The sequence below is a fragment of the Babylonia areolata genome, chromosome 15 (genome assembly GCF_041734735.1).
Source record: "Babylonia areolata isolate BAREFJ2019XMU chromosome 15, ASM4173473v1, whole genome shotgun sequence".
In the NCBI taxonomy this organism is placed as follows: domain Eukaryota; kingdom Metazoa; phylum Mollusca; class Gastropoda; order Neogastropoda; family Buccinidae; genus Babylonia; species Babylonia areolata.
Genome location: NC_134890.1, coordinates 30,922,970 through 30,949,024, shown reverse-complemented (window position 1 = coordinate 30,949,024; position 26,055 = coordinate 30,922,970). Strand labels below are relative to the sequence as shown.

At 41.3% G+C, this 26,055-nt stretch overlaps 1 protein-coding gene and 1 long non-coding RNA gene across 2 annotated transcripts in view; one reads left to right on the top strand and one right to left on the bottom strand.

The window, feature by feature from the left end:
- Positions 1-2,172: 2,172 nt before the first annotated feature.
- LOC143290563 (uncharacterized) lies at positions 2,173-4,886 on the top strand. Its single transcript, XR_013056418.1, has 2 exons — positions 2,173-4,676; positions 4,707-4,886. It is a non-coding gene; the product is annotated as an uncharacterized LOC143290563 (long non-coding RNA).
- Positions 4,099-26,055, bottom strand: part of LOC143290560 (glycerol-3-phosphate dehydrogenase [NAD(+)], cytoplasmic-like) — a 22,124-nt gene continuing 167 nt past the window's right edge. Inside the window, exons 2-9 of the mRNA XM_076600122.1 lie at positions 24,596-24,773; positions 23,756-23,896; positions 21,827-21,968; positions 18,865-18,977; positions 17,728-17,848; positions 15,539-15,657; positions 12,796-12,902; positions 4,099-9,812 (exon numbers count right to left, since the gene is read on the bottom strand). Coding sequence (XP_076456237.1) covers positions 9,713-9,812; positions 12,796-12,902; positions 15,539-15,657; positions 17,728-17,848; positions 18,865-18,977; positions 21,827-21,968; positions 23,756-23,896; positions 24,596-24,773 — 1,021 coding nt within the window. The 3' untranslated portion in view covers positions 4,099-9,712. The remainder of the gene's footprint in view (positions 9,813-12,795; positions 12,903-15,538; positions 15,658-17,727; positions 17,849-18,864; positions 18,978-21,826; positions 21,969-23,755; positions 23,897-24,595; positions 24,774-26,055) is intronic.

Sequence of the window (26,055 nt, the reverse complement as noted above, 5' to 3'; positions counted from 1 at the left end):
GATTGACAGTCCAACGCTTTAACCACTCGGCTATCGCGCCCGTCTAGTGGCCATGTAATCTGTTCTTTCATTGCCTGAATGCTGCAGTGGGCGGGCACCCCGAGGGTGACCACTTCTCTGTTTGGGTAGATGTACTTGGATGATTCCTCTTCTTCTTCGTTTGTGGGCTGCACCTCCCACGTTCACTCGTTTCTACACGAGTGGGCTTTTACGTGTATGACCATTTTTACCCCGTCACGTAGGCAGACGCACTCATTTTCGGGGTGTGTGCATGCTGGGTATGTTCTTGTTTCCATAGCCCACCGAACGCTGACGTGGATTACAGGATCTTTAACGTGCGTATTTGATCATCTGCTTGCGTATACACAAGAGGGGGGTTCAGGCATAAGCATGTCTGCACATTTATTGACCTGGGAGATCGGAAAAACATCCACCCCTACCACTAAGCGCCGTTACCGGCGGAGATTCGAACCCAGGACCCTCAGATTGAAAGTCCAACGCTTTGACCACTCTGCTATTGGGCCCGTCTGTGCACTGAATATATGACCATTTTTACCCAGCCATGTAGGCAGACATTCTCGGAGACAGACAAAGCATCTATGAAGAAGGCAACTTGCTGGCTGAATCGCTTTCTGAGCCATTAATTGTCGGTTATTTCACAAAAGAAATATTTAAAGAAAAAAAAGAACAAAAGAACTGTTGACAGTCTTGACTGAAAGTTTAACAAACCCTTTTCAATGCCCGTAAACAAACATGATTGTTAAACATTCAGACTTTAAAAAAACAACTGATGTTTTTAATTCTAGCTATGTATGTGTGTCAGGTGTGTGCGTGCGTGTGCCCGTGTGTGTGTGCATGCATCAGTGTGGGCGTTCGTGTTTATGTGTAAGCTTATGCGTGTGTGTGTGTGTGTGTGTGTGAATGCATTTTCTGTGCCATTTCAAAGGAGGGATTTTTGAGAAGAAGGAGAGGAGGGGGGGGGGGATTAAGAAACAGAAAAAGAGAAAAAGAGGGTGGCAAGCAAAAATTAAATTGTGTCATCTCTCTCTCTCTCTCTCTCTCTCTCAAGGCACGTTCGTTTTGGCAGCAGCCATTGCGAATCAGGCCAAGAACATTTGCATTGAATCCCCGTGGACGAAGCAATGATTGCCTATATTCTTTAGCTAGATCTTTTAAGCCAGCAAGTGACAAAGAGTCCGATGTGTGGTGTTTGCTGGGGGTTTTATGTCAGATCTCTCGACACTCAATCCCCAAGGGGGAAAACTCACAAACCTTGATTTTCAAGATCTGCCAGTGAAGCCGGCCGCCAGGTGCGCAGGACAATGACGTAGCCATCAGACAAGGGACAAAACTCTCACTGCTTGGATGCGTGGTGCAGTATGCCTTCCCCCCCCCCCCCCCACACACACACACCCTCTCCCCCCCGCACCCTCCCCCCTCCACCTCCCCTTTTATTCCCGACTCGCTAAGTTTTCTTTCAAATCCACGAAGCGTGCGTACATAGGCTCATATAAGGTAATATCTAATTTTAGCAACCAAAATTCATGGAGCTATATACACGGTATATTTCGTGCATGTTGCAACTGATGCAGGCATGAAGTGTAACATAAATAACAATCATTTGACCTTTGTCATCCACTCTGAGTTGGTAATTATTGTGGAGAAATTGCCTGAAAAAACACCGTCATAACCCTACACTAACCTGATAACGACATGCACGCTTTCCTGAACAAACAAATTTGCAGGAAAGCGTGTGATGTCGTCATCAGATTAGTATGGGGTTATGATTGTGATTTTTCAGGCAATTTACACCACAATTTACCCTCTCAGGGTGGGTGACAAAGGTCAAATAATTGTTATTTATGTTATACTGCATTGCAAAAGACATGAAATATACCGAGCATCAAGTTCCAGGAATTTGCCAAAGTAGGACATTCCTTCATAGGTAAGGAATGAAATAATCGATAACTGTTTCAGATATCAGTACTTCCTTTGTTCTTTATAACATGGACTGTGCCTGCCAGTGTGTGATTGATGTATCTATAATCCGTGTTGCTGTAAATGCCCCGTCCTCCAACAAAAAAGCCTGTGACGTAAACATCCATCCCTTAACTGTTCTTACTAACACAGTCACACACACATGTTCAATAACAACAAGTCAAGAGAGAAGTGTAACATTTATTGTGGGCCTGAGTAAACAGTTTACATTTGTTAACTGTTAGGGGGGTGAGGGGGGTTCCCCTCCTTTCTGCTTAACATATATGGATCATACATTGGCTTTCAATGTAGAAATCATAAGAAACATTAGTATTGTGAAAAAAAAAAAATATATATATATATATGTGTGTGTGTGTGTGTGTGCGCACTCTGTTGTTGTGTGCTTAAATACACAAATAAAACAAACCATATCTTTGCAACAGAATATACATTTGAGAAATGCACCAAACATAGGAACAGTGGGGTAATGCAAAACAAGAAAAAAAGAACAATTCTTAGCTTTTGAGAGAAAAGTGTAATATATTTTTGTTTGTATGTGAGTATGTACTGTGTGTGTGTGTTTGTGTGTGTGTGTGTGTGTACTGTGTGTGTGCATGTGTGTGTGTGTGTTTTACACTTCCTAATAAACTATATGTACAATTTTCAAGCTTTTGTTCATACAGTTTACCCTCTCTAAACACTCCTTTATAGATAGGTGCTGTGCAACACTAAAGTTTTCATTATTGCAAGATAAACATGTATATATACATAAGCCACATTTCTACATAAACTCAAAAGCAAACAACAAAAATAAAAGTTCAAAAGAAATTATACAAAAAATGTGTATTGCCTGTGTACACCACATACCAAAATGAAAAAAGAAGGAACAAAATGGCAAGGAAATATAATTTTGAGATTCAGCAACTAGAGACTAAAAGGGACTTGACAATATAGCACATTATAAAGAGAATATACCCCATATAATAACCAGTACATACACAGATTTCCAGCATTTCAACAACAAAAATCTTATATTTCTTCTTTTAAGGCATTAAAAAAATCAACCTTTTTTTTCAGTGACATATATCTGGAATAATGCATCTGAAATGATTGGAAGAAACCAAACCTATCACCTGGAGCACCAGTTCTAATCTAACACAGCTGCAGTAAAACAATTGCAGTTTCTGGATATCACACTGCATAAAAACAATGGAACAAATAGAAACACTATACAAAACAAGAGGGAAAACTGAAAATCACACAGCAAGTGATATGTGAACAACATTACTACAAAAAGGAGAATGAAGTCAAAAAACTAAAGTATGAGACAAAAACAAGTAAAAATACAATAATCAATTTTAGAAAATACAGAAGCTAGAAAGAAAAAAAAAAGAGAAGGAAATCAAATACAGAATTAAAAACAAACAACACTTCTAACTGATAATTGCAGTCAACAACAGATCAGTTCAAACAGGTGGTCCATTCTTTTTGTTCATATATTTGTACGTTTTCGTTTGTCAGCCTCAGACAAGACATCCGTATATGATTATAAACGCTGCTGTGGGAAGGTGGTTAGCGTTGGAGCTTGATGACTGGGAGGATGCAGGTTTAATCCCCAACACAGGTGGGAGGTGGTTTGGGGATTTTTTTCTGTTTTTTTTTTTTTTTCTTTTTTTCCCACCCATTTCCAGCACCTATCTAAGGTCAGTGTGGGAAAGGCAAGGAGCACACAATGGAGGGTTAACCACCACACGGAAGCATCTTTGGTGGTGTTGCTAAAATTTTCTCACCAACACTGCAGATGTCTGTATCTCTCAGGACTGGTTGACGCTGGGAAATGTAGTGAGAGTACAGCCTTGTCAAGTCATCCAAACCCGAAATGGACCCCCACAGCAGTATAGGCATCCCTCTATCATCGTCAAAACACATAGAAGATGAAAAGTCCAAATTCTTAGAAACACATAAAATAATTAGAGCACATAAATACATAAATGAATACAACATGATCGCTGTTGTCCTGTCACCACAATTTGTGCATAGAGTTCTTAATATCTGTATTGTACAATATGACACAGTACAGTGTTTCGTTCTACGTGTTGATACCCTTAGTGTGTTTGTGTGTGTGTGTCTGTGTGTGTGTGCACTCCATATAATTAAATACATAACCAGATGTTAGAAAAAACAGTAACAGCTGGTCTGGCATGCACATAATTAATAACAATACTTCTATAATCTGTTCCACCTGCAAGGACACACATCCACAAAACATACACTACACATGACCTTGCACAAAGATAATTTACTTGCAAGAACACATATTTACACATACAATTCACATGAAAACACACACACACACACACACACACACACACACACACACACACTTTACTTTAACTCATTCATTTATTATAGACTTATTTTAAATTTAATTTCAAACATTTTGTATCATTTTTGTTTCACATTTAGTTTCATTGGTCAGTCAGTCAGTCATGTCAGATTGTTTCATTGGTCAGTCACTCAGTCATTCATGTCAGATTGTTTCATTGGTCAGTCAGTCAGTCATGTCAGATTGTTTCATTGGCCAGTCAGTCATGTCAGATTGTTTCATTGGTCAGTCACTCAGTCAGTCATGTCAGATTGTTTCATTGGCCAGTCAGTCAGTCATGTCAGATTGTTTCATTGGTCAGTCACTCAGTCATGTCAGATTGTTTCATTGGTCAGTCAGTCAGTCATGTCAGATTGTTTCATTGGTCAGTCAGTCAGTCATGTCAGATTGTTTCATTGGTCAGTCAGTCAGTCATTCACGTCAGATTTGTTTTTCGGTTGTTTTTGTTTTTTGTCTGGTATCACATTTTGTGAATTACCATAAAATTTAATTGCACACACATGCACACACACACACACACACACACACACACACACACACACAAATGTACACAACCACATTCAAGAGTGAACTATCATTGAAATACACAGCAAGCATAATTATAAACATAACAGAAACCGACTGCTGTTAGAGAAATCTACAGAAATATTTTACTGAACTTCACAAGTATCAGTATCAGTAGCTCAAAGAGGCATAACTGCATTCGGACAAATCCATATACGCTACACCACATCTGCCAAGCAGATGCCTGACCAGCAGCACAACCCAACATGCTTTGTCAGGCCTTGAGAAAAAAACAAAACAACAAAGAAAACAAGAACAAAGTACACTGTATAGCACTGGAATCAAAGGCTATAAGCCTTTCACCCTCTTCATAATCATTATTGTTGTTGACGATTTGTTTGTTTTAATTATTTGCAGTTTTAATACATGTGACCATTCACCACAAAAAGAATCTCATGCTACTTTTTTTTTCTTTTTTCCTTTTTTTTTTTGAGGGGGTTGGGGGGGGGGGGGGGGCATAGTTCTTTTGTAATACAAACGAGACAGGAAAATCAACAACTGGTTTACTCATGACCCCAAATTGGTCACTTCCATTCCCAGATCATATTTCTTACTGCAGCGCAAAATCAGCAAAGCTGACTTCCGACTCATTTTGTGGTGAGGGTCATAGTTTTCGTTATGATTTAACCTGCGTACTAATCTGGCTTGATATGTTTAGCTGGACTATTTTGGAGAGTTTGTGGTCTGAAAACCTTAATGCAAGATTGTTTTGTTTTGCTTTTTCTTTTCTTTTTTCTTTTTTTTTCTTTCTCTTTTAATGTATGCCGTAAATCTGCAATGACTCAAGTATCAGTCACTTGATTAGTTAAAGCAATGAAAGCAGAATTTTGATTTTCTAAAGAGATGAATTCAACATTTTTTCTCTCTTTTTGGGGGGGAGGAGAGGGTGGGGGGGAGGTGGGGCAATTTTCACACATCAGTTCCAAACTACTGTTTCGAGGAAAATAACTCGGCATTCTTTTTCACAAGAAAAAAGATGGCTATGGAAGACACCAGAACTGTATTAATCTGAGCAAACAGTTAAAGTATTGGGCAGTCATCGATGTCTGATCACTGTAAAAAATGTGGTTTTGATCCCAAATGTATTGAAATGGTGGTTGAGGCTGATGTGTACATCTGATTTTTCACACCCAACATAAACAAACACTTCTCATTGTGCTGATGCCTCTAACACGACTTCAATGAAATGAATTGAGCGGACTTAATATCAGCACTATCATACATGATACAAAAGAAAGCACCGCAAGACCCAAACATACTATAAACTGCACAGGATCCTACCTACCTTTGCAATATACAATGATTTTCACATCCATGTTCATTTGTTTCTGACGTTTCATGTACCACATTGAGTGGTGATATATATATGTATATATATATATATATATATATATATATATATATATATATATATCTACAAGTGTCCAAGACAACCCCACCAGAGATCGATGAGAGCTTAAAGTTGTTGGTTCTGCAGTGTTATGGGCCACACATCCAAGGGCAATAAGTTGAATAACTCTGTTACAAACTGGAATATCCAATGGGTCTTTTGAGCATTCCTTTCTGCTTGACAGACAGCAGTGTCACAACTTATTCTGTCAATCCTCCAGTATGTATTCCACACAGGATGTCATCACGACCTGGGTGAAGTTCTCTCCTGTCTCATGTTCTCACTTCAGACTTCTTCTTCTTCTTTGTTCGTGGGCTGCAACTACCACGTTCTCTCATATGCACACGAGTGGGCTTTTACGTGTATGACCGTTTTTACCCCGCCATGTAGGCAGCCATACTCCGTTTTTGGGGGATGCACTTCAGACAAGCCTTGGGGTTTATCATCTGTACACTGCGCCTTGACTGGAATCCCTTTTCATGCCCTGTGGTGCGAGAAGAGACACCCACTGCTGCCTGTCCTAGGCTGTGTATCAGCCATGACATAGCTCACCGGTTTAAAAGCAGCATGGGATTTGTCCATTCACAGTCATTCTGTTCAAACACAGGAGTCTGTATTCAGAATGAATGGAACCGCCAGCTGTCCTCTTACGAGGGTGAACTGAGAGAGATCAGGTGTAAACCATGTTTCTCCACTGTGTGAGTAGTGAAGCCACTTGTGAGTCATCGCTTTGTCCGTCTTTCTTTGTGGCTGATTGGTTGCAGCTAATTTCTCCTCTCCCTTTTCCCTTTCTCTTGTTTTCTCATAAGGTCAGTGGCTGTGGCTTAACAACTGTTTGAGCATTTCAGTCCAAATGATGTGGAGCTAAACAATACAGTAGTCTATGCCAAAGAAATCCAGGCTTGGGAACAGACCATGGGAAAAATCTTAAATCAGCCAGACAGGAAAATTCTCAAATCAACCAGATGGAAAAAAAAACTTATAAAAACTATGGGAAAGTCTTGATTGAAGGGGAAAGTCTTAAATCAATCAGAACGGGGCAAACCTGAAGGAAAAATCTTAAATCAGCCAGATAGAAAAATTCCTAAGTCAGCCAGATTGGAAAATCTGAAATAAACGATGGGAAAAGTCTTGACTTGATGAAATGAATCTCAAACGGAAAAAGTCTAAACGTCTCAACCAGATGGATAAAAGTCATAAAACAACTGAATGGAAAACTCTTTATCGTGCAGTGGAGAGTCTGAAGACAGGCTCCCAAGGAAACAAATCACCGCAGTCTGAGACAGCCTGAAGCAGAGAACAAGCACACTAACTTTAGTACACCTGTCGTTAGTAGGGGGCTTAGTAGGTGGTGTCCTAAGTACGTTAAAACAGAACAGGCACCACTGAACACCACCAAAGTGACTCAGCAGCAGTGCAGGGTCTCCTCTGGTGTGTAGCCTCCTGGCGACCTAACATCGATGGCTCCCTGTGGACTGCCGACGCTGGAACTGCGACGGATGAACCCAGGTGTGGCTGTGTATGGGGGAATCTAAATAAGCGGCGTGAGAGTAATGCCACTGAAATGTGCAGATGATGGGGCAGCAAAAAAACCAAAAAAAAACCAACTTTAGTACACCTGGGTGGGGAGGCTGAACACAGAAATCACCACTGGCAGCCACTGTTGTGGCCTGAGTCACACATGGAAACACAGACTATCTAAAAAAAAAAAAAAAAAAAGAGGGGGGTGGGGGGGGAAGATGGGAGATGATTTTGAAAACAAAAACAACAAACAATAAACATCAACATCTCAGAGTCCCACGAACTGATCACATTCTTCTCTGCTCTGACATGGAAGGTTGTTTCTTTCCTGTAAAGGGCCCTAAGCTCTTACAGTTAAAGGGCACTATACAAATGTATAATATTATTATTATTCCTAAGTGGTCGCCTGAAGCCAAAAAACATATAAATTTTTGACTGTGCATGGCAACAAAACCAGAAACACTGAGCAAACAGGAGACCCAGAAATCCCTCAACAGAAGTAAAGCAAGTCTGTGACTGAATCAAAGAACTAATGTGAAACAGGTCTGTCACCGACTCAGAATGTATGTATAAAGCATGTCTGTCACTGATTCACAGAATTCATGTAAAGCTTGGCTGTAGATGACTCATAGAATTCATGTTAGGTATGCCTGTCACCGACTCACAGAATTCATGTTAGGTATGCCTGTCACCTACTCACAGAATTCATGTTAGGTGTGCCTGTCACCGACTCACAGAATTCATGTTAGGTATGCCTGTCACCTACTCACAGAATTCATGTTAGGTATGCCTGTCACCGACTCACAGAATTCATGTTAGGTATGCCTGTCACTGACTCACAGAATTCATGTTAGGTATGCCTGTCACCTACTCACAGAATTCATGTAAAGCATGTCTGTCACTGACTCACAGAATTCATGAAAAGCATGTCTGTCACTGACTCACAGAATTCATGTAAAGCATGTCTGTTGCTGACTCACAGAATTCATGTAAATCATGGTTGTCATTGACTCACAGAATTCATGAAAAGCATGGCTGTTACTGACTCACAGATTTCATGTAAATCATGGCTGTCACTGACTCACAGAATTCATGTAAAGCATGCCTGTTACTGACTCACAGAATTCATGTACAGCATGTCTGTCGCCAACTCACAGAATTCATGTACAGCATGTCTGTCGCCAACTCACAGAATTCATGTACAGCATGGCTGTCACTGACTCAAAGAATTTATGTAAAGCACATCTGTCACTGACTCCTAGACAGCATGGCTATCACGGTCTGACAGAATCGATGAGAAGCACATCTGTCTCTTACTCATACAGTCGATATAAAGCATGGCTGTCGTTGACTCAGAAAGGAGGAGGACTCCATGTGTGGTAAGTGTGTTCACATGGTGGTTTTCTCACAAATGCTGAACACCAGCCACTGGTGATGTTTGTCAAAAGTTACAAACGGCAGCTTAACTAATAATAGTGTAAAAAAAAAAAAAAATCATTTGGAAAAATAAAAAATATTAATAAATTAAGTCTTCAAGAATAAAACCAACAACAAGAAAATTGTAAAATTGCCATGGGTCTATTCCCATTCCAAAGATCACTTGTGGCAAAGTCACTTTTTTTTTCTTTTTTTTCTTTTCTTTTTTTAAACACACCTTTCGGCAGCACAAATCACATTGCAAATGAACACTCTACAGAGACAGAGACGAAACAATACAGGCAGAGAGAAGCACAGAGAGGTAAGTCTAATGCGCAGGTATTCTAGAAGAGGATGGGATGGGGGGACAACATTCGTCCCAGGATCCCCCAGAATCCCCCAGGACTAACAAGAGAGGAGAGCTAGCGAGACAGAGGAGCAGGAGACAGATGGACAGCCTATTTTTCATGGTGTGGTTGCTTTTTTAAACAGTCTATGAACACACTGGGTTGCAGCTCTTTCGTGCAGATTCTGTGAATAGTTGTGAACATAGGGAACCTGAAACAGAAGAAGAAAAATGACAAACGGAGATAACAGCCAGTCTCTCCCAAACAAACACACAATCAACAAACATAGATAACAGCCAGTCTCTCACAAACACACAATCAACAAACATAGATAACAGCCAGTCTCTCCCAAACAAACACACACAATCAACAAACACAGATAACAGCCAGGCTCTCCCAAACAAACACACACAATCAACAAACACAGATAACAGCCAGTCTCTCCCAAACAAACACATACAATCAACAAACATAGATAACAGCCAGTCTCTCACAAACAAACACACAATCAACAAACATAGATAACAGCCAGTCTCTCCCAAACAAACACACAATCAACAAACACAGATAACAGCCAGTCTCTCCCAAACAAACACACACAATCAACAAACATAGATAACAGCCAGTCTCTCACAAACAAACACACACAATCAACAAACACAGATAACAGCCAGTCTCTCACAAACAAACACATACAATCAACAAACATAGATAACAGCCAGTCTCTCCCAAACAAACACACACAATCAACAAACATAGATAACAGCCAGTCTCTCACAAACAAACACACACAATCAACAAACATAGATAACAGCCAGGCTCTCCCAAACAAACACACAATCAACAAACATAGATAACAGCCAGTCTCTCCCAAACAAACACACAATCAACAAACATAGATAACAGCCAGTCTCTCCCAAACAAACACACAATCAACAAACATAGATAACAGCCAGTCTCTCACAAACACACAATCAACAAACATAGATAACAGCCAGTCTCTCCCAAACACACAATCAACAAACATAGATAACAGCCAGTCTCTCCCAAAACAAACACACACAATCAACAAACACAGATAACAGCCAGCCTCTCCCAAACACACAATCAACAAACTTAGATAACAGCCAGTCTCTCCCAAAACAAACACACACAATCAGAAAACTAATCACCTGCTTTGACTGTTGCATATTCCTCACCACACAAATATCTGGCTTTTTTTGTTTTTTTTCATTTTCTTTGTTGTTGTTGTTTTTTTTATATATGATTATCTAATGCAGTTACATTTTCTGAAACTGACACAACCAAGAAAAGAAAGAATGATCATATCTATGGCATATTTCATGCACAACCACAGGAAACCTGAATGAAAAAAAAAAAAAAAAAATGCAATTAACCCCTTGGCTGCCATTGATGAAGATAACTGATGAAATAGGATTTGCAGGCTGGGATATATTTCAGTCACCATTCTTTATCTGGACTTCTTCCTCTTAGGATTGCATTACCTTTGTTCAGCAGAACCAACCACACCACTAAAAAGATACAATGTGTACCAATTGCACTGAAATGTATGCTACAATGATCTCATTTTCACAGCAGCGAAGAGGTTAAAAATGTAACATACTCTAACAGCAACAAGCAAACACTACAAACTATCAATATCAAGTGCACAGTTAACACACACTAAAATACACAAAGTGCAAGAAATACTACAAACAGATACTGACAACCACAAACAGTATCAGTATCAGCAGCTCAAGGAGGCATCACTGCGTTCGGACAAATCCATATACGCTACACCACATCTGCCAAGCAGATGCCTGACCAGCAGCATAACCCAACACGCTTAGTCAGACCTTGAGACAATATGCACATACTGAGAAGCACACTATGCAAATACGAACTCACAAAATCAACAAATAGCAACAAATAAACACAACAAGCAAAACACAAATAAATGCACAGCTTAACTCATTCTACGCCACAGCGACATGTCTACTAAACTCCCCTGGACCAGCACTACATGAGACCACTGCAGAAAAACACAGGGTGGTTCACTGTAAATGCGACAATCAATGGAGAAATGCTGATGTAATGAGTTGAGCAAAGCTTCATTTTCATGCTGCCAGAATCTGTAAACGGTTCAGTTTAGAATGCCAACTGTACCAAGCAAGAATAAACAAAATCAGAATAGTGTGTTGGTGCGAGAATACTCCTACCTGGTCCACAGGGGAAATACCTGGCGTAGAATGAGTAAAGCAATCACCAACAAATACGCAATACCTGGCATAGAATGAGTAAAGCAATCACCAACAAATACGCAAAGTAACATAGAATGAGTAAAGCAATCACCAACAAATACGCAATACCTGGCATAGAATGAGTAAAGCAATCACCAACAAATACGCAATACCTGGCGTAGAATGAGTAAAGCAATCACCAACAAATACGCAATACCTGGCGTAGAATGAGTAAAGCAATCACCAACAAATACGCAATACCTGGCATAGAATGAGTAAAGCAATCACCAACAAATACGCAATACCTGGCATAGAATGAGTAAAGCAATCACCAACAAATACGCAATACCTGGCGTAGAATGAGTAAAGCAATCACCAACAAATACGCAATACCTGGCGTAGAATGAGTAAAGCAATCACCAACAAATACGCAATACCTGGCGTAGAATGAGTAAAGCAATCACCAACAAATACGCAAAGTAACATAGAATGAGTAAAGCAATCACCAACAAATACGCAAAGTAACATAGAATGAGTAAAGCAATCACCAACAAATACGCAAAGTAACATAGAATGAGTAAAGCAACCACCAACAAATACGCAAAGTAACACAGAAATAACCAATATACACAATGTAAATACTACCAGTGACAGTGACACATATAAGAAGCAGTGCCAAGCACACAGAACACATTCATCTACAACTTTTACCTAACAGTAACACACACAATACACAAACACCACCAAACAAATACAAAATAAACGAATTAAAAAAATGATTTAAAAAACCCACAGCGCACACACACACACACACACACACACACACAAAGCATTCTTTATCACACACACACACACACACACACACACACACACAAACAAAAAAACCACCACAAACACCAACACTACCATCACACATACACACACAAAAACACACACAGAAAGTCAGCCACTCACTCCTTCAACAAGTTTCTATCTTTCATCAAGCTGTATATCTCCTTTGCTGTTAGGGGCCCTTGGAAGCTCTGGCCTCCCAGAAATTCTTTCTCCACCTCTTCGACAGTCTGGAACAACACAGGCAACAACTTAACGCTGATGAGTCGTTAAAGAATGTATTTCACTATTTGTCCAGTTGTCTGACAGTCTGGAACAACAACACAGTCTACAACAATGGTGAGTCCTCTGAGAATGTCTTTGTTCAGTTGTGTGACAGTCTGAAACAACAGTCTTTAACTAGTCGTCAGCTCCTCTCTCTCCCTCTGTCTGGCTCTCCTGTTCCTTACTCAGCGGCCACTGTGTAGAGAGACACTGAAAATGATGTTTTAAAGCATTGTCCTTTTTGCCAAGGTGAACCAGAAGATGAATACCATTTGTTGTTTGTTTGTTCTGTATATAATGATTTACGGACAAAATTTCTTCAAGACTGTTTAAACATGTCTCTTAGTTCACTTCTCCGATCAAACAACAAGCAGAGAAATTTCCATGTATCAAAATTTATTTTCCATGTGATCAAAAGGAGAAATCTTATACTCAGACCTAATTAAGTAGAATTAATGTCAAGTCCATGAACATTATGATATTGTGTCATCTATTCAAGTGTTATAATACCCCTTCCCATGCCCACCCCCAGTCCACTGGTTTTGAATTGTGGTCCATGGCCAAAGTTCAATTAAAACAATTTCGTTCGTTCGTTCTCTCTCTCTCTCTCTCTCTCTCTCTGTACCCCTCGCATTCTGTGTCATTCACTGTCTCCCTTTTTTTTCATCCATCCATGGTCACCCCTTCTCGTCCCCCTTCCTCTCTCAATCTTGAATACACACACCCACACACCACACACATTACCACCATCACCCACACACCACCCACACACCATCACCACCACCCACACAAAAGCCCCACACACCACCACCCATGCACCATCACACAGACCACCACACACCATCACTGACACACCATCACTACCACCCACACATCACCACCACCCGCAAAACACCACCCAATTACCATAACCAACACACGACCATCCATACACCATCATACATACATCACCACCATCCACACACCATTATATATACATCACCACCATCCACACCATCATACACACACCATCATACACACACCGTCATACACACATCACCACCATCCACACACCATCATACACACATCACCACCATCCATACACCATCATACACACACCATCATACATACATCACCACCATCCATACACCATCATACACACACCATCATACATACATCACCACCATCCACACACCATCATACACACATCACCATCCACACACCATCATACACACACCATCATACACACATCACCACCATCCATACACCATCATACACACACCATCATACACACACCATCATACACACATCACCACCATCCACACACCATCATACACACACCATCATACACACATCACCACCATCCACACACCATCATCCACACACCATCATACACACATCACCACCATCCATACACCATCATACACACACCATCATACACACACCATCATACACACATCACCACCATCCACACACCATCATACACACATCACCACCATCCACACACCATACATACATCACCACCATCCATACACCATCATACACACACCATCATACACACATCACCACCATCCACACACCATTATACACACGTCACCACCATCCACACACCATACACACATCACCACCATCCATACACCATCATACATACATCACCACCATCCACACCATCATACATACATCACCACCATCCACACACCATCATACACACGTCACCACCATCCACACACCATACACACATCACCACCATCCATACACCATCATACACACACCACCACCATCCATACACCATCATACATACATCACCACCATCCACACACCATTATATATACATCACCACCATCCACACCATCATACACACACCATCATACATACATCACCACCATCCACACACCATCATACACACATCACCACCATCCATACACCATCATACATACATCACCACCATCCACACCATCATACACACATCACCACCATCCACACCATCATATATACATCACCACCATCCACACACCATCATACATACATCACCACCATCCACACACCATCATACACACATCACCACCATCCACACCATCATACATACATCACCACCATCCACACACCATCATACATACATCACCACCATACACACACCATCATACACACATCACCACCATCCACACACCATCATACACACATCACCACCATCCACACACCATCATACACACACCATCATACACACATCACCACCATCCACACACCACCATACACACACCATCATACACACATCACCACCATCCACACACCATCATACACACATCACCACCATCCACACCATCATACACACACCATCATACACACATCACCACCATACACACACCATCATACACACATCACCACCATCCACACACCACCATACACACACCATCATACACACATCACCACCATCCACACACCATCATACACACATCACCACCATCCACACACCACCATACACACATCACCACCATCCACAAAACACCACCCGTACACCATCACTCACCACCACCATCCACCCACCAACCATCATGTCACATCTCCACTCCCTTTCCCCCAGCCCCCTCCCCTCCCTACACGCATCAAAACACAAGAAGTTTCTCACTTTGTCAGAATGTTTGACGATAGCCTCTCCCAACATCCTGTTGCGGCCGCCATGACAAGTAGCCACCAGGTCAGCAATGCCACAGCTCTCTAAAAAGGTCTCCAGCTTCGGCTTGCCTTCTGGTAGCGCCAGGACAGTAAAGATAGACGTCTCAACCACCACTCTCCCTCTGACATTGCATACTTAGAGCCACACATCACCACCGCCCACAAAACACCACCCACACACCATCACTCACCACTACCAGCTTGCCTTCTGGTACCGCCAGGACAGTGAAAATAAACATCTCCACCGTCATTCTCCCTCCTTCGGCGTTGCATACTTAAGAGCCACTTTTCTGTGGGCATGGCTGAAGGTGTAATTCATTTCCCTCCAGACAAACTTTGCATGCCCTTCACTACCAGTTTACAGCACTTGGAAGTTTTTCTTCTTCATTCATTCATGGGCTGTGACTCCCACGTTCCCCTGTACACACGAGTGGGTTTTTAAGTGTATGACCATTTTTACCCCAACTATGTATGCAGTCACGCTCCATTTTCAGGAGGGGCGGTGGGGTACAGGCTGGGGATGTTCTTGTTTCCATAACCCACCGAATGCTGGCATGAATTTAGGATTTTTAACATGCGTATTTGATCTTCTGCATTTGTATACACCTGTAGGGGGTTCAGGCACTAGCAGGTCCGTATATCTGTTGACCTGGTAGATAAAAAAAAAATCACTTTTACCCACCAGGCGTCGTGACCGGGATTTGAACACAGGATCCTCTAGTTCTTCTTCTTCTTCTGTGTTCACTCGTATGCACACGAGTGGGCTTTTACGTGTATGACTGTTTTTACCCCGCCATGTAGGCAGCCATACTCCATTTTCGGGGGTGTGCATGCTGGGTATGTTCTTGTTTCCATAACCCACCGAACGCTGACATGGATTACAGGATCTTTAACGTGCGTATTTGATCTTATGCTTGCGTATACACACGAGGGGGTTTCAGGCACCGGCAGGTCTGCACATATGTTGACCTGGGAGATCGTAAAAATCTCCACCCTTTACCCACCAGGCGCCGTCACCGTGATTCAAACCCGGGACCCTCAGATCGAAAGTCCAACGCTTTAACCATTCGGCTATGGTGCCTGTCGATCCTCTAGTTCAAAGTCCAAGACTTTAACCACTCAGCTCTTGTACCCATCGTGCACTTGGAATACTGGACTATCGAAAAAGGAAAAGAACTATTTCATCTAAAAATTACAAAAAATATGGAATGCAAGTGAAAATGTGAAGTATAAAAAGAAATTAGGGCAAAAAGGAAAAAAAGGTGACTCAAATTATGAGATGAGCAATAACTCATGAAGATGTATCTTAAAACATAATATCATACAAAACTAAAAGGAATTACCATAATGTTTTTAGCATGGCTGTGCTGTTAATATCTTTTCTGTATTATTCCTGATTGCTTGAATGCTTCTTTGGATATGTATTTTTAGCATCTGGTAAAAAAAAAAAAAGTTAAGTACTGCTTTTCTCAGTCTGCTGAATGATTCACTGAACAATGATTAAAATGATTCCATCAGACTTTGTTTCTATTCATTCAATTCAATCTACATATAAGTAACTAAAAATACACGCTGAAGACAAATGCATGCACACATCTATGCATGTATGCACAAAAAACAAACACAAACACTCACACACATGCACACACACACACCTCAGTCTGCTGAATGATTCACTGAACAATGATTAAAATGATTCCATCAGACTTTGTTTCTATTCATTCAATTCAATCTACATATAAGTAACTAAAAATACACACTGAAGACAAACGCATGAAAACGTGTGCACATATGCACAAAACACACACACACACTCACACACCTGCACACACACACCACATGAACACACACACACACACACACACACACACGTCACATGAACAAACATGCACAAACACCACATGAACACACAAACACACACATACACACACTCTGGCTCTGAAGACATGCTCTCTCACACACAAACACCAGACAATACACACACACACACACACACACACACACGAACACACACACACACACACACACACACACACACACACACACACACGAACACACACACACACACCACACACACACAAACACACACACACACACACACACACACACACACAGAGAACTACAGCCACACAGACCACTCACGATTCATGAAGGTCTGACAGAACTTTATGATCTCCATCAGGCCCAGACGTATAACAGCTGCCTTGGTGTTGTCCCCACACTCCAGCCCTTCCACAATGCCTGCACCAATCGCCACCACATTCTGCCCACAACCAAAAACACCGTAAACATCAATATCTGGGCAGGGCAGGGCAGAAGAGAGCAAGGCAAGACAGGGAATGGCAGTGTTGAAGTGGATCTGGGGCCGTATTCAAGAGAACATTGTGCCTGAGGGTAAATGTGTACCTGCGGGTAATCTGCCTGAGGCAAGGCAAACTGCCCGAGGATAAGCAATATCCAGTATTCATTAACACAAGAGTCTGCCCGCGTGTCTACAAACCCGAAGGCAATTTACCCTTACTACCTGCCAAGGGTGACTGCCCATGAAGCAGAGGTAACTATGGCAGATCCTTCTGCAGCATTTTTCTTTCTGTTTTTTGGGGGGTTTTTTAAGGGAAAACAGGCATGCTTTACGGTTAGCACGTGTTTTGCGAACTCTCTCGACAATGTTCCAAGCTGTGGTGCTATGAGAAGTGAAACTGAGAGCATGTGCAGACGGGAATCGTGGGGATTTTTAAAAAAAAAGATGATGGGTCAGCTGTCTGGGCGAACCGCGTGTCTTGAATACGAAGAAAACTTATCCTTCAAGGTAAACTGTACCCGCGGGTCCCAACCATGTCAAAGATAACTTGCCTGAAGGCAAAATGAATTTTGTCTTGAATAGGCCCCTGGTTAGGTATGGTTTGGTTTTATTTGTTGTTGCTGTTTTTGTTTTTTGCATCATGTGGACAGCTCACCCCAAGCCCCCCACATACAGCCAAACCCAGGCTCATTCTATCGCTGTCAGCCCAAACCATCCACAAGGAACCCTTTCCCTCTCAGGAAGGAAGAAATACTTTCTTCTCAAACGTGAAGAGAGGACAGTAAAACATTCATAGACATATATTCATTAATCTCATCATTTGAATTCAGTATGGAGTATTGGTGCCGTCTCTCCTCCTCCTCCTCCTCCCTTCTCTTCCTCCCTCCTCCACCTTGCTCTCGCCTCACCCCCCCCCCACATCTTTTCCCCCCCTCCCTCCCCACATCTTCCCTCCACCACCTGCCCTGTCCACCTACCTTGAGGGCCCCACAGCATTCCACAGTGACGGCATCGCTAACCAGGGCACAGCGGTAATACGGCGTCTCAAACAGGTCCTTCATCAGGTTTCCTGTGGCTTCGTTGGTACATCCTGGAACCAACATCTGCTGTGTATTAACATGCACACTTTTTGTGTGTGTGGAGGTGGGGCGGTTAACTGGGGGCTCAGTGAACTTGCATCTGCATGCACAGACACAAACAAGTGCTATGTATATAAATCCATAGATGCATGAAGCTTCTGTGTGTAACTCTCACCCAGGCACCACAATACCACACACACACACACACACACACACACACACGAAACACCAACAGAGTTCTGCCACTGTATCCAAACACTGCAAACCACCTCCTCTGAGCCATGAGCGCATTCAGCATGTCCCTTCAGTCTACTGTTTGGGGAAACGCCCACAAAGAGTGCTCCCTACGGAAGAAATCTGCATATTGTTGGTTTGGAGATTAAGCCAATATTTGTTTGATTAATAACTCCACTAGACCTTTCTTTCCAATTTGATTTGCACACTGCTCCCTTCTCCCTAAGCAGTGGATTTGGTGGTAAAAAGGGAGGGGAAGAAAGAGAGTTTTTTTCTTCTTTTTTTTAACTTTTTTTTTTAATTGCTTTTTTTTTTTTTCTTTTTTTCTTTTTTTTTCTTCTTTTTTTGCTGTCCCATCATCTTCACCAGTTCAGTGGCGTTACTCCCATGCTGCTCGTTCCGAGTCCCCCCCCCCCGCCCCCCCCGCCCAAACACACACCCCTCCCCCTACCATCTACCGCCTTCGCACAGGACACTGCGGCCTCCTAGCACACCTGAAGAGGATTGGAGTGGCAGCCACATCCCTATGTGATTGTGGCCAGGCTGACCAGACCCCATCCCATATTCTCCAAGACTGCCCCCTGTATGAGAAGATGCGGCAGCAGTCCTGGCCAGGGGGTGCTGACCTCAACACCAAGCTCTGGGGGACGGCAGCCGATCTTCACCAGACGTCCGAGTTTGTGGCATCCCTCAGACTTCGACCCTGACTGCGTAGCTGTTGAACGCAAAGAAGAAGAAGAAGACACCCCTCCCCATACATAGATACACCCAGGTTCATTTGCCGGCAGTCTCAGTGCTGGCATGGGCAGTTCACAGGGAAGTACCAATTATATTGTTAGGAGGAAAGCTCTTCTCTGTCTGCAGCCTGTCTGCCTGGGGGTCTGTGTTTCGTCAGTGTCTTCCAACAGTTTTACAGTGTCAGCAGTTTACAGTTTTACAGTGTCTCCCAGTCCACAGTTTACGGTTTTACAGTATCAGCAGTTTTATGATGTTTCCACAGTTTACAGTTTTACATCATCGGCAGCTTTACAATGTCTTCCACAGTTTACGGTTTTACAGTATATTTCACAGTTTACAGTTTTACAATATATTCCACAGTGTCTTCCACATTTTATAGTTTTACAGTTTACACTTTTACAGTATCTTCCACAGTTTACACTTTTACACTATCAGTAATTTACAGTATTTTCCATAGTTTATGGTTTTACAATACCAACAGTTTTACAGTATCTTCCACAGTTTACAATATCAACAGTTTTACGGTACTAACAGCTTTACAGTATCTTCCACAGTTTACAGTTTTACAGTATCAACAGTTTACAGTACCAACAGTTTTACTGTATGAACAGTTTACATTTTTTCAGCATCAACAGTTTACAGTTTTTCAGCATCAACAGTTTAAAGTTTTACAGTATAACAGTTTGCAGGGGGGGGGGGGGGTTGCGTCAACAGTTTACAGTTTTTCAGCATCAGCAGTTTACAGTTTTACAATATCTTACACAGTTTACGGTGTTCATTTTTGTCTGGAAGTGAGAAGAGAGCAGTATGGTATTCATACACATCAGCAGTGAGCTACAGACCAGAAAATATCTGCCGAGGTTTCACAATTTTTTTTGTGGCTGTTGTCATAGTCAATGTTTTTTCCTTTGAAATTTTGTTCCATGAAATCCAATTTGAAATCTCCTGAAATAAGTGATCTAAGCAGAATTCCCATACCTGCAGACAGAAGTTTCATTTTAGTTCCTGGTTACAACCAGCAACCTCCATTCTCCCCCACACCTGCACACACACACACACCCCCCAAAAAAAAAGAATCACACCATTTAAAACGTTTAGTGGCATGAGAAAGAGGTGCCAACTCAGCCATACAAGATATTCAAATCAGGTCTTCAACTTGAACTACAAGAGAAAAACAGTCATTCAAAACGTTTAGTAGGTGGTGTCCTGTGTATGCTGAATCTGAACAGCCATTACTGAACACCACCAAAGTGACTCAGCAGCAGCGCAGAGCCTTCTCTGATGAGTGGCCTGCTGGTGACCGACCTCACACTGATGCTTTCCTGTTGACTGTCAGTGCTGAGACTGCAGCAGACAAAGCCAGGTGTGGCCGGCCGTGTATGTATTCCGTGTAGGAATGAGCAGGCTTGGGAGTCATGCCACTGAGCAGATGACAAGCAGCAAATATTCTTCTTCGTTCATGCGCTGCAGCTCCCATGTTCACTTGTATGCACACGAGTGAGTTTTTACGTGTATGACCGTTTTTACCCTGCCATGTAGGCAGGCAGCCATACTTCGTTTTCAGTGGGGTGCATAGTGGGTATGTTCTTGTTTCGATAACCCACCAAATGCTGACATGGATCACAGGATCTTTAACATGCAGATTTGATCTTCTGCTTGCATACACACACAAAGGGGGTTCAGGCACAAGCAGGTCCGCACATATGTTGACCTGGGAGATCAGTAAAATCTCCACCCTTTACCCAGCAGGCACCATCACCAAGATTCAAACCCGGGACCCTCAGATTGAAAGGCCATCGCTATAACCACTCAGCTTTTGCACCCGTCACAAGCAGCAAATAAAAACAACAACAAAAAAGTCCTCCAACAAGGCAAGGAGACAACTCACCGATGGTTGTCTCACAGAACTGCTCACTAGCCACCTCATTGGCCAGGTTGGCCCCCATCATCACGGCACATTCTATGTTGCCCAGGTTCTCCGAGATCAGCTTGGAGATCAGCTTGATGCCCTTGTCTGAGATGGAGAAACCCTGGGGAAGAGCATTGGTCAACTGGGACTGACTTATTCTTCACGCCGACATGTCTGATACTGATAGAACTGAATGTTTTAGGCAACAGATTTCAGTTCTTCATGAGGCGTTGTTACTGTTGTGTTGTTGTTTAAACGTTATCTGATGGAACAACAAGCATGATTACAGAAAGGCATTTTCACTAGGGAATCTGCACTGATGCATTGCTATGGCAATCATGCAGAAGATTCCTTGTTTGTGGAAGTACTGGTTAGCATGAAATTCTTTTCAGCTCAATATAACAGAATGAAAAAAAATATATCCATATATATATATATGTACATATATATATATATATATATATATATATATATATATATATATATATATATAAATATATATCTCTAAATATATATATATATGTATATATAGATATATAGATATAGATATATAGATATATATATATATATACAATGTGCTGACCACACAATATAGGCTCTACCATTCTGTTTCTAAACATAATCAAAATGATAGTCTTTTGATGAACCTGGAAGGATTTGTTGTCAGCATAGTTTATGGGGTAGGCAGGCCTAATTGCGAATGGTCCAATGTGTGTACTGTAAAGATAACATGTCGTACGAAAGTCAAACATAATTCTTTTGTTTTTGAAGGCGTTCTCCAACTGGTTGCATCAGGAAATGTCCGTCTGCTCATTCTTTTCGACGTTTTGTTGACGTTTGAAATAGCAGGGGTGCCTGAGGGTAAATGCGAACAGGCAAGTCTAATTGTGAATGATGGCTTTGGGTACATGTAGACAATTAAAACAGAAGCAGGTCTTTAACTCAATAGACAAAATGTATTATTGGAACATCAAACCAGACTGTTGTATTGTTGGTTTTGATCACACATGCAAACAAACACATAAACAGACATTTAAACACACACACCCCATACTGCATACAAACACACCCTTTTGAGAGTGCTCAGTAACTGTGCAGCATTGTTCGCAAAAAGACTCCTGTCAGAATATTCTACGGTCTAATTGCAAACAGCATTATTTTGCAGATTCCTGTCAAAACTGACATTCTGATCTGTCACCAATATGCTTTCTTAAATTGTCCCAGCACTTAAAATGTGCATTCAACATATCCGATCAAATCAACTATTTTAAACTGTGTCAAAGTTCAAGTACTACAACTTGCTTCCATTGATTTTAGGATTTTGAGAGCATGTTTGTAACTTTGGTCGACAGTAGTGCGCAAAGAGAAGAAAGAGCGCGGAAATAGCCAAAGAATAGCTGATGTTTAACTGGTTCTTGGAAACTGATATTCATAAAGGTATCAGAAAAAGGTTGAAGCAGACGTTAATTGTGAAATGCAACCATTAAGAGCGCTTCAAAGTGGGGCGGTATACGAATCGTTCGCAATTACATGCTGTTTGCAATTACCCATACCTACCCCATGTTTTTTTCTTTTGCTGTTATTGTTTTCTGGGACATCATTGGGTGTTTTGTTTTTTTTGTTTTGTTTTTTGTTGTTGTTGTGTATGTGTGTGGTTTTGTTTTTTGTTGTTTTTTTCCTAATCCATACCAATGAGCTTTGAATTTGAAGCATGAAATCTAAGCCAGGAAGTCAATTATCAGATCAGAAGCATGAAATCTGAGCCAGGGAGCCATATATTAGATTCAAAGTGTACAATCATAAGTCAGTGAATATAATTTTACTCAAAGAAGAAGAAAAAAAAGTTTTCATAAATGAGAAAGCTCATAACAGCATCAACAAGAGTGATTCTGCCTTCCTCAGACTAACCTTAATGAGGGAAATGGCAACAGCATCCTTCTTGATGTGATGAGCTATCGTATGGCAGGTCGAGGTGACAAACTGATGTGGCAACACAAATACCAGGATGTCAGCGCCTTTGCACGCTTTTATCACATCGGGTTCTGCTATCTGAAAAAAGAAAAGTGGATGGTTCAGTTAGTTACTGAAGAAAGCATCACCAACCAAGAGAAACTTGAAGGCTTATAGATTAGACTTCTAAAAATATCATCATTAGACTTCAACAAATATAACACTTTATTCAAAAGTTTCGTTGCTGTTGTTTATATGCTACGAAACCACAAAAATGTCCATCCATGCCTGCCTTCATTCGTTTCAGGCATGCAAACTGCCTACATACTGCATATGATGAATGTGATGCTCCTCATATGTCAGCACCACCTAAGTTGGATTTGTATGTGTGTGTGTGTGTGTGTGTGTGTGTGTGTGTGTGTGTGTGTGTGTCTATCTGTCTGTCTGTAGGTATGTGTGTGTAAATGTGTATGTGTGTGTGAATGAGTGTGTGTATGTGTGGATGTATGTGTGTGTGTGTGTATGTGTGTGAATGCATTAAATTTTAACACTAATCTATCAAACATATAATCAAGTACACCCCAACATGGACACATACAGAGATATGCAGCATGCACACACACACACACACACACACACACACACACACACACACACACACACACACACACACACACACAGAAAATGTATTTTTGTCTTAAATGTTTTTAAACTCAAAAGCATAAAATGCACATTATCATCATCATCATCATAAAAACCAGAACTTCCTTCACTATTATTGACACTCCCTCCACTAACCACATTTTCAGGCAGCTTGACACCAGGAAGGTACTTGACATTTTCATGTTGCGTGTTGACAATTTCCGTCAATTTTTTTCCATCAACCTGCTCCTCGTACATCCACATCTGTACTCTTTTCTCAAACAACTCACTGTCCTTCACATTGTTTCCAATTATTTTTGCAATGGCAGAGCCCCTGCACATGAAATACAGCATTTAAACTTTAACATCAGTGAAATATACAGCAACTTGGTACAATATGATGCAATGAAAAAATTTAATACAATGAATAATCCAGCAGAATGCAAGTCCTCAGAAGGATCATCCTCTTAGGACATCGAGTCAATACCAATATGCAGCCAGAAAAAAAAGAATACTATTAATAGGAAAACATAATAAAAGGAAAAGAAATACTGATCTCTTGCACTGTCATTTACATTCTGGCAAACTGCGTCTGTGCCTCAGTATCAAGGGAGCCAGCTCAAATAAAGGAGTGGAAGTTAAAAGGCACTGTGAAGAGGAATAGTTTAATTAACAACTGACCTGGGAGAGCACTTTTCCTTATGGACAATGGAAAGAAAACTTCATGTTGACAGTAACAGACTGCGCAAGATTAACAAGCATCTAAAACACACTTCACCTTTTTCTTTTCTTTTTTATAACTCTTTTGTGCTCTCCTTTAAACTTTTGGAATTGATACTGACTGTCTTCAAGATGTGGTCTTACTATTGTACACCATTACAATTTACAATATATACTCTGTATGTGTCTCTAAAATATGCAATTTTACAAAAACTTTAAGCACATGTCCTTTTATTTCTCCTAGCACTTGGTTTGATTTGTTATTAGCATATGCCATTCAAGTTTTGCAAGTCAATGTCTACGTCCCCTTCACAAATCATGACCTTTTTTTTTTCTTTTTTCTTTTCTTTTTTTTTTTTTTAATGATTTCCAGACTTTCCATCCAAGTTGGATTGGAACACTGTCTCTGCCTTAGGCTTGCCAACCTGCACTACTTTACACTGTCTGCAACTGCACGTGTATGCACATGGTATAAATGCGTGCACTCGTGATTGTGATAGAGTAAGTGTGTGTGTGGATGTGAGTGTGTGTGACTATGTGTGCGTGTGTTTTAATAATTTGAATGAAAGCATAACTGAGTTGGCCGCTTGGCGATCGAACGAGTGTCACACTTTCTATTCCCCTTTCACCATCCCCCCAAACAAAATTGGTTGTCGACCAAATCAGCCAGTGCAGTCAATAGCTTGTCCACGTGAACAATCAACGGAACCCTAATAAGGTGAAAGAGGATAAACGCGTTTTCTTACTTGTGATCATTCCTATGGATACTGATACCGTTGCGTTTATGTCATAAGTGGCTATAGCAACGTATCCTACAGATACAGATACGGATCATTCAACTTTCACTTCCAAGTTCAGTGACATAAATCGATAAGCGACTTCGATTCAATAAATAA